The 14,006-nt window shown below is 47.0% G+C and overlaps 1 protein-coding gene across 1 annotated transcript in view; it reads right to left on the bottom strand.

Annotated features, from left to right (window-relative positions):
* Positions 1-14,006, bottom strand: part of LOC147636476 (putative protein phosphatase 2C 45) — a 106,477-nt gene that overhangs the window by 66,858 nt on the left and 25,613 nt on the right. Inside the window, exon 3 of the mRNA XM_086801921.1 lies at positions 3,985-4,048. Within this exon, the coding sequence (XP_086658047.1) occupies positions 3,985-4,048 (64 nt within the window). The remainder of the gene's footprint in view (positions 1-3,984; positions 4,049-14,006) is intronic.

The following is a 14,006-nucleotide window of genomic DNA, read 5'->3' as shown; positions in this document are numbered from 1 at the left end:
CACCACACATGTGCTCACAATAATGATGCTAGCTAGCATTTGAAAACCTTAATTGAAAACGCTGAATGATTGAAAACAGGTCATTTGCTCCCAACGCTGCTGCCAGATGTCACACAGTGTACCAATCGCTGCAGAGAGGTCCATGCAGAAAAGCTAAAGCTGAGATCAAACCAAATAAATGCACTAGAGACGCTTGGGCTCGTTATACGAGACAGAGTTCCTGTACAGCCCATAAAGAGCCGCATTAGTTTATGTGGCCAATACTTTGCTTTACATTTAGAAGTATTCGTACCAGCTCACATAGATCGCTACCAATTTGACGCTGGCCATGCAGGTTTTGGATGCACAGCACTCCCACAAAGAATAGCCAACTATTGGAGTGGAGATCAATGTAACAACACACACATAGCTGCAGCAAGCAAGGAGAGATCAATGTCACGACACACACATAGATGCAGCAAGCAAGGAGACATAGATCGAAGCACAACACTCAAAGTAGATTTTTGAGAATGAGTGAAGTACAAGTGAAGTGACATGATAAGGTCACTTACACACTCATAAGAGTGCATGTATACGCTCAGGGAGAAAAATACTCCTAAAGAGGGAAAAAGTGCTCTGGCCCATTATTAGCCTACGTCCAAGCATCACCGCAGTCTACGATATAGATGCTACAAATCTCCCCTATAGTGATGATGCGAACATGTAGAGTTGAGTGCCCTGTAAGTATCTAAACACTCGCCTGGCAGCCTACCAATGCTTGCTTCCAGGATGTGCATAAACCTTTTGAACTAGGAGACTCGTCATCATGTGCATAGTTTGTTGACTCCTTTTCAGCATTTGATGCTGATGCATCAACCACAGCCATGCCTGACTCTTTCTTCTGTTCCTTCTCAAGCCTTTTTCTGCATTCATTGATGCAACGACCTGACTTCCAACAGTAATTGCATTGATTTTTCTTAGGCTTACCACCCTCCTTCTCGGCATCCTTTCCAAAAGACTAAGCTGATTCTGCCTTTGGCTTACAGCCGCCCTAAGAAAAGGCTTTGCCTTTACCTTTTGATTGGTTGCAAATGCCTGATCTCCCACATGCACACTAGTTCGGTTTTATCGAGAATGCTCTTCTTGCAAGAGCACTGCAACCAACTCATCAAAAGTAAGGACATTGGGGTTACTCTTCATCGTGAGCCGAAGTGTAGATGCAAAACCTTGGTATGAATCTGGTAGAGTTGTGAGAACAGCACATACCAAAGAACTATCCGGATAGGCCTCATTAGTACATGCCAGCTGCTCCTTGAGATCTTTAATCCTTGTGAGAAACTCATCCATTAAATCTCCCTCATTCATATACATGGACTCTAATTGCTTGCGCAAGTAGGTCACTTGTGTCTCATACGCACTTGGTAAAGCGCAACAAGTGCATCCCAAGCATGCTTCACAATTTTACATGAGCGAGTATGAAAAATAATACTCCTTTTCACTGAAAAAGCCACTTATGCATGTACCTGTGCATCCCTACCATCCCACCTAGCTTGTTCTGTTGTGGGAGCTACAGAGGCGGATGCCACAGTTACATCTTAACTTGTATCACCATCCAAAGTACTTGTACTATGCTATTGTGCTGGCGAGACAAGGTGTGCCTCAATGCCAATAACAACATTTCAAAATCCTTTAGCAACCAATACATGGCACATCATATAAGACGATAATGAGTAGTTAGCCCCATCTAGCTTATTCTCAACAAAAACCATTCCAATCACTTCCCGCTATTTTGCCTACAAATAACTAATCTCTGACACAAAATCCCAACTACTTGCAAGTACTACCAAATCCCACTGAATGCAACCAAAATGGCTGCCAATAGATCACTGATGACAATGGAAACTTGCGAAGTGTACGAAAAATTGCAAATTGTAGAGTATGAAAACGATACTTAGCAAGAATGCAGAAATTGATGATAATGTTGACAATGTTGTTGAAGTCGTTGAAGATGAACTCAAAGATGCGATGTCAAAGATGACGACGGTCTTGTCTTCACACCAAATGTTACTGACATTGTGCTCAAAACCCAAAATCGAACAAAAACAATTCAAACGGACACTCCCCCAAGATGCCTGCCGAAACCTTACAGCATGCCCCGAAATGTACCAAAAGCCCTCCAAAACGCGAAATTATTTTATTAACATAGTTAACATCACACTATAGGGTATGCCTTCTCCACCTAAGAGGATAGCTCAATCTAAGACAATCAAAAGAGTAACTCGAGGAGAAGATAAGGAGGTGAGAGCCAAGAGAACATGCTCTCATACTAATTGTTGGAGTGGAGGTCAATGTAGCAATACACACATAGATGCAGCAAGCAAGGAGAGAGAGATGAAAGCACAACACTCAAGGAAGATTGATGAGAATAAGTGAAGTACAAGTGAAGTGACATGATAAGGTCACTCACACACTCATGAAAGTGCGTACATATGCTCAGGGAAAAAAACCTCCTACAGAGGGAAAAAGTGCCTCGGCCCATTACTCGACCATATAGCTGCTACAAACACACATATTGCCCGCTTCTTGCTTGTTCATGTCCACACAAGGAGATGCTTGCTGCTGGGTTAGCTCACATGAGGCATTGTTTTGGTGGAGTTACCACTACTACTTTTTCCCAAACAAAGAAACACAGTGTGATAGCTATCTAGTTGACATTGTGTTTGATCACCCACACAGACAGAGCATTGCTTTACTCAGCTTGAAGAAGCGCGTATGGTTGAAAATTTGTCATATTCGTAGCTGCTACTTGTCACACAGAAGAAGGGACCGCCTTCATTTGCAGATTTAAGCTCCTCATAAGAAAAAATGAAGATATCTACATTGTCATCATGTAGCATCAAATGAGTTAAGCATAAATTTTTTTTCTTTTCCATGGTTCGGATTCATCATGGATACATTGTACTACCTTTGGTCTCATAGATGCTCTGGTCTTTTGAAAATGTTATTTCTCAATCTCGGTTCATACAAAGAAACCTTACCCACTGAGATCTCTCTCTTTGTTTGCCACTAACAAAGAAAGAGATTAGATTGTAAAAATAAAAAATCAATAAACTGACGAAGAGATTTCCTCACAAAGAAGAGTTGAAATCCACTAAGCTCTTAAATGAAGCCTAACTCACAAGACTATCACATAGGTGAGCTTCCAAGAAGGGAGGCTTTGATACCAACTTAAGATCTCTCACGAAGAGATAAACACTAAGCAATGAAAAGAAAGAGCAATAGTACTGGCCAATCATAAAAATGAAGAGCAACTCACAATGAAAAGATTAAGCTCAAGCTTGACACACCATTGTTCCACAAACACCACTTGGATTCACTCATATTTGTGTGTGTAAAATTCACAAAGACAGTACACGTTCAATGGAGCGCACAAAGAGCATGAGCCCTCATTCTTCTCCTCAAATCAAGGCACCTCTCCTATAATCAAGGAAACTTTACACAAAGCAGTTCACTCACGAGGTCCACAAAGGTTTGTTCCTATGCACAAAAGTTGGACATCACTAACTTAATCACACATGTTTTCCCACGTGTATTGCCTTCTTTCTCATTTTAACAGAAAATTTCAGGCCTACATCGTACAATGAAAAAACTTGAAGGGGGTAGCTGGTGGCAGAACTCACTCTCCACACAACACACGTGAGTTATTATAATGATGTAAGAGTATGAAAATTATACAGAAAACTGTTAGGCTGTACATTTTGACTTCTTAAAGGTACCCTTGATACAAATACATGCATTTTTGTAACCAGGTTGAGATCACAATGAGTGCTAACAGTTCTGGTGTTGTTGGTGATGAGCTAAACAAAGGCAAAAATCTCTGCTGATAACCAATCAAAAGCTTCAGACACTTTCACGAACATGTTTCATGTATTTAAAGTGATAGCCATCTCTAAGCATTATCTTACAGTGAACGTTTTCGACATCTGAAATGTCTCTTGTAAGTACCTCTTTTCTAGCAGCAGAGTGCAGTTTGCAGTGAGCAGCCACCTTGAGGTTGTTCCACTTGTAACTGGTCACAAAGCAAACTACACTAAGAACTCACTCCAATTCTGAAGCCATCAAAGCAATATTTTTACGTCAGAAGATCATGTTGGTTCCATGTTGTCACATTTGAAAACGAAAGCTATCTCAAGAATGAATATTTACAAAAGAACTTATTCTAATTAGCCACAACATTTGAGAGACTTTCAATGCAAAATAGTAAAGGTGTGTTGTAGACAAGCTTAGCCACTTCTGTTTGCAACAAATGAGGTTAAGACTAGGACATTAACCACATAAAATGTGCTGTCCACCAAAAATTACATGATTTTCTTACATTGTTTACAAGGAACACAGTCAACACTTCTTCTCTTGTTTCTAAGGATGTTCTTATTTCTTTATGATTCCACAACATAATTCTATCTCACACCCAAAAGAATGCTCTAAGCTGGAGGTCATATTAAAAAGTTCCAAAAATAAAACCCCAAAAAAAAAAAAAAGTTATAGCATTGAATCGAACTTCAGAAAAAAAAAATGCTTTTGGATAATCAATAGAGACCGGTTGGCCTTCCACATGAGCTTTTGAATATTGATCATCCGGGCAGAGTTTGTTGCGGCTCACATGTTGAAGGAGGCCCTGTTCCACGTCATCACTTATATACACAGGGTGAGGGAGATGGATCCATTTCGACTCCCCTGACTTGCACTACAGTTGTGGTCGAATCGGTAACTTCAATGCTCGAATTCAGCAATCATTCACGATGAAAATAACGCACAATGCTGAAGTAGATGTGCAGAAAATAGAGAGAGAAATGAAATGAAATGAAATGAAATGTTATATTAACGTCTTCAAAAGGCCAAAGTGACCTATGAGACCAAAGTTACAACCATGTGACATCTGATACACTGTCTGGAAAAGAAAAGAAAGAACTGAAGGTAAGTATCTAGCCCTACAATACATCAGTAGTAGGGAGCATCCGGAAGCAGCAACTAGGGAGAGTGGGAAGCTAATGCTACTAGTCAAAATGAGAGAGAGAGAGAGAGAGAGGGGGAGGGGGAGGGAGAAGAGGACACGATATTGGGCCCCAAATACCCTATGTAGGGCCCCCACCACGAATGGTGTATTTGCTTTATTAGAATGATGTAAATCAGAAAATAAAGACTGAATCTTGACTTGCAATGTTCACCATGGTTGGAGCACTCCGCTATCCTGGCCTCCACGACTTGGTAAAATAGCACTAATGCCCTTTATCTTGGTCGTTTCACACTTGTGTGCTGGCTGGCCTATTTATGCTGCTGTCCAGCCACCTGTGTGGGACTGTCTCAGCCTGCTCAGGCTGCCCAGCCAGGCTGGCTGGCTGCCCATGGGCTAGCCCACAGTCTGACCTAGCCTTTGAGCCTGGCCGACTGGGCTGCCCAGGTCTGCAATGCTGGCCGACAGGCTGGCCGCCTTGCTGTCTAGGCCACCCTGGGGCTGGCCGACAGCATGATGGCCCAAACTTGGGCCTCTTGGCCCTCTTAAGGGTAGCCTAAAAGACCTACCCTATGAAAAGTACAAGGATTATGCACTCCTTTTTTGGGGGAGCCAAAAGTGCTGCCCCCTCTTCTATATGCAGCCTACTACCGGACGTCTTGCCCCAAGGTGCAGCCACGGCGCTCTCCCTCTCTTTCTCTCTTTCTCTCCTCTCTCTCCCGTCTCCTCTCTACAGATGTGAGAGTCCTTGCCCCATTCCCCATGTATGATGTACTACACCCCACCATCTCCACTGGGTGGAATTAGTAGTATACCACCTATCATGATTGTACATCTATAGCATGCTAGACAGTGAGCTGCATATGACTAGGATTAGCTTTTCATTTCAGTTTTTCTTTCCATGATACTGGGACATGGACTTGTTGTATATAGATTTGTCTCACAAGCCAATCTAGCCTTCCATAGACATCAATATTTCTTTCTTTCTTTCTTCCCCATGCACGCAAGAATATAGCATGTCTTCAGACAAGATCACACAAGCTTGAAATTGAAAGAGGAACCTGGCAGAAGGTGCCAAGGCAGGAAAGAATCTGCAAATTTTGTGACATGAAGGCCATGGAGACCGAAGAACATATGGTCATGGTTTGTCCTCGATATACAGATATTCGAGGCGGTTTCAGCAAACTCCTTGAAGGCCGCACACAGCTGCCACAAGTATTGCTTAGAGCCACACCCACTGTTTTGGGGGCATTCATTACTCAACCCTTCAAACATAGAGAGGAGCTTGAGTCACATTATGCCACACACTAGCTTGCTAGTTTTACCCTTCATAGTAACAAAAGGATACTTCTTTTTTTTTTGTCTTGTACTAGTTTGTTGGTCCCATGGGTCATATTTCGCCCCCACCACCAAATCCCCATCCCACCACCTCCACCTTCTTCACAAAGGGCATGGTCCTCGAGGCCATTCATAGACTACGCAATGGGCGAGCCCAGGATCATGAGGGACTTACTGCCGAGTACATCTCGCATGCCAATGATACCATGGCGCCCCTACTAGCCTACATGTTCAATAGAGCCCTTTGTGAAGGATTTCTACCCTCTTGGTCCAACAACACCATCACCCCCATCCTCAAAGCCGGAGATCCACTTGATCCTAATAATTACAAGACGATCATGATTGGCCACACATTGGCCAACCTCTATGGATCAGTGCTAGAGGCGGAACTCAATTCATCTGCACAGAGCCACGGCTGCAGAGCCTTGGGACAGGCTGCCTTTCGGAGGAGCTATTCTACCCTTGACCACATCTTCACCCTCCGTGCCATCATCAAGGAGCATAGTAGTTAGGAAACGCGTTTCCAACAGGGAAGGAAACTTGGAAACGTTTCCTTGTAGGAAACGCGGTTTTTTCAAGCAAATTTTTTGACATTTTTTTCTCCCCAAATCTAACGTCGAAATCTGTGCGACTCTTTTGATAAATTTTTTAATGTAGTGTCCTTATGGTTTTTTTTTGTGGCATGGAATGATGGATGATTGGATCATGGATCATGGATCATGGATCATGGACAGTGGACCATGGTCTATGAATCATAATCATTTGACATTGATGATGGATAATTATATGGTTTTTGTTATTTGTGATTCAAAGACTGTAGGCTTCAAATTGATGTTTCCATGTATTCTATGCATTTAGTGTTATTTTTACATATTTTCTGCAGTATATATTTGAAATTTTGTACATGCAAAAACCTATAGGTAGGAAACTTCTAGGAAACTTTGGGCTGATTTTATGAAACCTGTTTGAAACGCGTTTGAAACTTTTAGGAAACCCGTTTCATACAACCCCCTAACTACTATGTCGAGGAGATAGAGCACGACATCAGAGGATTTACTGCTGCTTTGTGGATTTCTGCAAAGCTTTTGATACTGTACCCCGACCCCGCCTCCTACACCGTCTACAGGAGATCGGAGTCCCATCTGACATGGTTTGGAGCATCGTCGCCCTCTATGAGTCCGTCACCGGACGAGTGAGAGCCCCAGGAGGTACATCACAAGAGATTTCCAACACTATTGGGGTGAAACAGGGCTGCCCTCTATCACCCACTCTTTTGTGCCTCTACATTGATGAGATCTCGAGCTTCATTGCCGTATTAGGCGGGGCTGGTCCCACACTAGCAGGCATATTGATCCCATACTACTTTATCAGATGACATCGTCCTCCTCCCAGACTCAGCCGAAGGGCTTCAGAGACAGTTGGATGCCTTACATGACTTTTGCACTCAGCGGGACCTCTCTGTTAACCTTGGGAAAACCAAGGTAATGGTCTTCAATACCTCTTGCCCCTCACAGCACATGCCAGAGTGACACGGGGATATGCAGCCTTGAGCTTACTTGAGCGGTAGTGCTTCCAGGCACATTTCCAGGAGCCCAGGACGAAGGGCTGGCTTTTTGACACCCTCGTCACACCAGCCTTGATGTATGAAGCAGCCTTCTGGGGCCCAGATTTATTTGATGAGGATTGGCAGCGAGTTGAGAGACCCCAGGTCATGATGTTCTCTCGTATGATCCGCAGCAAACCATCAGTCCCACACCAGATTATCCAGGCAGAGTTTTTTGCAGCCCCGATGGTAGCGGATGCACTGTTCCAGACAGTCACATGCCTCCATCGCATCAGTCACATGGATCCCCACAGGTACCGGAGGCTTGCCCTGGAGTCCTCCAGACAGCTAGCACTTAAGGGCCACTCTAGAGGATGGTATGCATTAGTTTCCACTTGGTTCTCAATATATGGGCTCCGCATGGACCGCTTACCCCCCCTTCAGTATAGTTTGGACTCCCCTTTTCTCCGGCTGTCTCATGAGGATACCAACTGGGTTATCCGGTTAGATCTTCTCAGCCTCTACACCCATTGCACATGGATCACACCTCCGGAGCTCCCCACAAAGATAAACTTCTATAGAGATCACTTCCTCACACATTGAGGATGGATTCATCCAGCAGCCCGACTACTTGAGTGTTCACACATGTCCCATGTCGTGCAGATTGTGATTGGCCAGATACGGGTTTCATCCCACCGCCTCAGAGTGGAGACACGTAGAGCTGAGCGCATCTTCAAAGCCGGGAAGCTCATACGGAGACCCACAGAGGAGAGGATCTGCTGACTATGCCACAAAGAGGTTGAGACAGAGGAGCATTACATATGCCGCTGCGCAGTATACTATGAGATCTGCGGGAGCTTTCAATGTCTATTTCGTGAGGGATTTGGTCCACTCTCCAGGATCATTGACTTCCAAGACCAACATTGCCTAGGCCTCTTCCTACTTGAGCTCTGCACACATAGGGAAACCTTCTTGAGAGAGCTTCGGCCCCAGCCACCCCGCCCCCTCCCTCGCCAGCACACCATCACCAGTTTCTTCCGGACCCAAGAGGTGGAGGACACCAACATAGTGGATCTTGTGGACCCTCCACGAGCTGCTCTGGACCTACCTCGCCCAAGAGGAGTTACCTCGGACCGAGCCTCTGCACTCCAGTGTGCCCGAAGCCCTCGACCCCCCCGTCGGCCACGATCACCTCATTAGCTCCAGATCCAAGACATGCTCCACCACCATCGAGCTACCTTTCCACGTGACATAGCTGAGCGAGACCTCTCAGCCATACTCATTAGCCCCATGCTTGATATTTTGGAGAGTGGTATGCCATCTACTCGGAGGTGATGTTGCTCCCATGTTTCTATGTTCTTAGTATTCCATGATGAGTTTCCATGGACAGTTTTGTATCACCCCAATGAGATAGCTATGTTTATGTTTTCTTTCTGTTTTATTTTCCATTCCATGATGAGATATGCCATGGACATTATTGTATCACTTTGGTCTCATAGGCCCATTGGGTCTTTAGGAGACGCGTAATATATCTTTCTTTCTTTCTTTCTTTCTTTCTCTTATGACACACACACACACATTTCTTCTCTCTCTCTCTCTGCATTGCGACTGTGTGTCTGCCTGCTGCACCTTGTTCGCTGCGCTGCTGCTGTCGGTGCCCGCTCTCTCTTTGCAATGGCGTGAGCACCCTCGTGCCCTCCTTTGTTCGCGCTGCACACTGGTGGCTCTTGATGTGCTGCGCCCCTTCGATGCTGCTGTAGTGCACACCCACTGCCCTGGCCCTGCCGCGTTGCAACTGTGTGTACTGTGTCCGCTTCCCTTGAGTGTACTGTGCGCACCTGCTGTGCTGCCGCATTGCTCAGGACCCCAAGGCAGAAACTAGGGGGAAATAGCCACAATGAACCTACAGGAGCTGGAGGCATACATTAAGACAGTGGAGGACAACACCAAGAAGTTATTGTGCGAAGGCCTCCGCAAGGAGATACAGGGAAAAAACAACAAGATTGAAGAACTGGCAGCCCAGGTGAACCACCAAGAAGAGGTGATGCAGATGTTGAAAGAGACCCAGCTGCAACAAACAAGAATGCCAGAGGCTGCCCCAATGATAGGGGAACTCCAGGCAGAAATGGAAGCCCTAAAGGCTACGGTCAAGGACCATACAACAGAGGAAGGGGAACTGAATATTCCGGTGGGTCTAAGGACTGACTTTGAGCAGTTGAAAGCTGCGAGTGATAAGCTGCGGGAAGAACTGCACACCACTAAGAAAGATTGGGTGGAGGTGGTGAAGAAGCACAAACCCCGACAGAGCACCATACATGAGACTCTCGAGGAGGAGAAATGCAGGAAGGATAGGGCCCTCCATGTGCGAGTACGGGGGCTACAGGCAGGGGCTTCCCCCAAGGAGGATGCCATGACACTTTGCCAGATGCTAGGAGTGGACGGGATCCCCTCCCCCCCCTTTTGCAGATACATGGAGAGCTGGCAAGGATATGACATGAGAGCGGCCCCTCTTTAGTAGATTCCCTGATGCCACCAGCAGACATGCCTTCTTAGACAGGCGGGCTGCCCTCAAGGGCACACAGGTGTACATGGGAGATGATATCACTCCAGCACAGGTGGCACACCGGCGTGAGGCGATGGTGACTGTTCATGAGGCCCGCAGAGCAGGCCAGTGGGCTATCTACAGGGATGGTAGAGTCATTATCACTGAGCGCCATCCCAAATAGGGACGCGGGGTCTATGAGACCAAACACCTGGGGTTGGCAGTATGGAACTGCAATGGCATGCTGTAGTCGAATCCAAGAGGCTTGAGCGAGATTCTCACAGGCAGGGATGTCATTTTTTTTACAGAGACTCATCAGAGCCCTGAGAGGGGCTTACCATACATAGCCGGGTATGAGTGGGAGTCAACTATTCGAGGCGAGACCAGCCCATCATGAGGAGTAAGTGGCTCTGGGGAGTAGCTGTCCTTTTTAGATCCCATCTCCGACAGATTCTCAGCATCGTCCAGAAGGACGAGGATGCACGATATCTTTGGGTGCGGCTACAGCTTAGCAGTGCAGAGTCATCCACATTGCTATGTGTTATTTTGCACCACGCCACTCCCCTTACGCCGCACTACATGGCCAGTCACTGTACTTACCATTATATGGGGATATCATGGAGTTCTCACAGTTGGGGGAAGTCCTCCTGCTCGGGGATTTCAACGCCAAGATGGGAAGTCAGCAGGTCCCACTACTCGATCTAGATGATCCTATCAGACTAAAGGAGCTGGACATCACTGACACAGGGCTGCAGGTGATCATCACTGGACCATGAGGAGGTCACAGTGTATGGGAGATATTTCTTAGAGCTAGGAGCTGCACATGGTCTCGTTATCTATAACGGGATGTCCCGATGGCCCTCCTCTGGTGCCCTCACCTCCTTCCCTCACTCAGGAGGTACTAGCACCGTGGACTACCTTATGGGATCTCCGGCTTTGGCACACCTTCTCCCCGACTTCTCCATCTCGCCACCCCCTTTTGAAGCTGACCATGCCTACCTCTCTTTCACTCTTACCTACACACCACCCGTCCCTCCACCACCACCCCCCATCTCACATTACACTCAGGTCCTTTTTAATCATGAGCTTGAACTTGTTTACTCCAACCACATCTACCGCCAACTCCAAGATGTGGAACCTATTGTCCCCCTATCCACCCTCACATCACAGCTCACCACCATACTCCACACATCCGCCACCGCTTCTTTCATCTGCACGTGGCGGTCTACCGCCAAGCTGCCTTGCGGTTCCATGCCCCAAAACTGTTGGTATGATGATGAATGTCGGGCCACACGCTCCCGTCTTAAGCATGAGGTACGGATTGGGCAAATCACGAAGAGCCAAGCGCAACGGATTTCTCAACAGCTCACCCAACACAAGAAACAGGAGTTCTATGCTCAGAAAGAGGATGAGTTATACCGACTTTTCTTAGGGATGAATTGCAAAGAGGCCTGGAGGAAACTCTAAGAACATCGCCCTCCCACACCTATCACCTGCCCTGACACATGGCACTCCTATGCACGCTCCCTCTATCATATCCCCCATCAGCCACCCCTACCCCCACCACCAGATCCCTGTCCCACCACCTCCACCTTCTTCACAAAATGGTCCTCAAGGCCATTCGTAGACTACGCAATGGGCGAGCCCAAGACCATGAGGGACTCACTGCCAAGTACATCTCGCATGCTGATGATACCCTCGCACCCCTACTAGCCTACATGTTCAATAGAGCCCTTTGTGAAGGATTTCTACCCTCTTGGTCCACCAACACCATCACCCCCATCCTCAAAGCTGGAGATCCACTTGATCCTAATAACTACAAGACGATCATGATTGGCCACACATTGGCCCAAACTCTATGGATCAGTGCTAGAGGCGGAGCTCAGTTCATTTGCAGAGAACCAAGGATGCACAGCCTCAGGACAGGCTGGCTTTCAAGGGAGCTACTCTACCCTTGACCACATCTTCACCCTCCGTGCCATCATCGAGGAGGGTAGAGCACGACATCAGAGGATGTAATGCTGCTTTGTGGATTTCCGCAAAGCTTTTGATACTGTGACCCGAGCTCGCCTCCTACACCGTCTACAAGAGATCAGAATCCCATCTGACATGGTTTGGAGCATCATCGCCCTCTATGAGTCCGTCACCGGACGAGTGAGAACCCCAAGAGGTACATCACAGGAGATTTCCAGCACTATCGGGGTGAAACAAGGCTGCCCTCTATCACCCACTCTTTTCCACCTCTACATTGATGAGATCTCTAGCTTCATTGACGGATTAGGCGGGGCTGGTCCCACAATGGCAGGCATATTGATCCCCATACTACTTTATGCAGATGACATTGTCCTCCCCAACTCAGCCGCACGGCTTCAAAGACAGTTGGATGCCTTACATGACTTTTGCACTCAGCGGGACCTCTCTGTTAACCTTGGTAAAACCAAGGTAATGGTCTTCAATACCTCTCGCCCCTTCACATCCAGATTGAGCTTCACATACAGAGGGGATCCTGTGGAGATTGTCTCATCCTATGTCTACCTTGGTGTCACATTCAGTGGCCCACGCTTTACCATGGTTCCCGCAGCACATACCAGAGTGATGCGGAGATATGCACCCTTGCGCTTGAGCGCCAGTGCTTCCAGGCACATTTCCAGGAGCCCAAGACAAAGGGCTGGCTTTTTGACACCCTCGTCACACCAGCCTTGATGTATGGAGTAGCCTTCTGGGGCCAGATTTACCCGACGAGGATTGGCAGCGAGTTGAGAGGCCCCAGGTCATGATGTTCTCCCGTATGATCCGCAGCAAACCATCAGTCCCACACCAGATTATCCAAGCAGAGTTTGCTGCAACCCCGATGGTAGTGGATGCACTCTTCCAGACAATCACATACCTCCATCGCATCAGTCACATGGATCCCCACAGGTACCCGAGGCTTGCCCTAGAGTCCTCCAGACAGCTAGCACTTGAGGGCCACCCTGGAGTAACGGTATGCACTAGTTTCCACTTGGTTCTCAGTATATGGGCTCTGCATGGACCACCTACCCCCCCTTCAGTACAGTTTGGAATCCCCTTTTCTCCAGTTGTCTCACGAGGATACCAACCAGGTTATCCGGTTAGATCTTCTCAGCCTCTACACACATTGCACATGGATCACACTTCCGGAGCTCCCCACGAAGATGCACTTCGACAAAGATCACTTCCTCACACTCACTAAGGATGGATTCATCCAGCAGCTCGGCTACTCGAGTGTTCACATGTCCCATGCCATGCGGATTGCGATTGGCCAGATACGGGTTTCATCCCACCGCCTCACAGTGGAGACACGTAGAGCTGAGTGCATCTTCAGAGCTAGGAAGCTCATACAAAGACCAAGAGGAGAGGATCTGCCGACTATGCCACATAGAGGTTGAGACGGAGGAGCATTACAAATGCCACTGCCCAGTATACTATGAGATCCGCGGGAGGTTTCACTGTCTATTTCGTGAGGGATTTGGTCCACTCTCTAGGATCATTGACTTCCAAGACCAACGTTGCCTGGGCCTCTTCCTGCTTGAGCTCCGTAGACACAGGGACACTTTCTTGACAGAGCCTCGGCC

This window comes from Cibotium barometz, chromosome 8, assembly GCF_041138505.1.
Source record: "Cibotium barometz isolate CiBa-2024 chromosome 8, ASM4113850v1, whole genome shotgun sequence".
Classification (NCBI taxonomy): Eukaryota; Viridiplantae; Streptophyta; class Polypodiopsida; order Cyatheales; family Cibotiaceae; genus Cibotium; species Cibotium barometz.
Note: the sequence above shows the minus strand (reverse complement) of the source record. Positions and strands in the feature narration are given on the sequence as shown.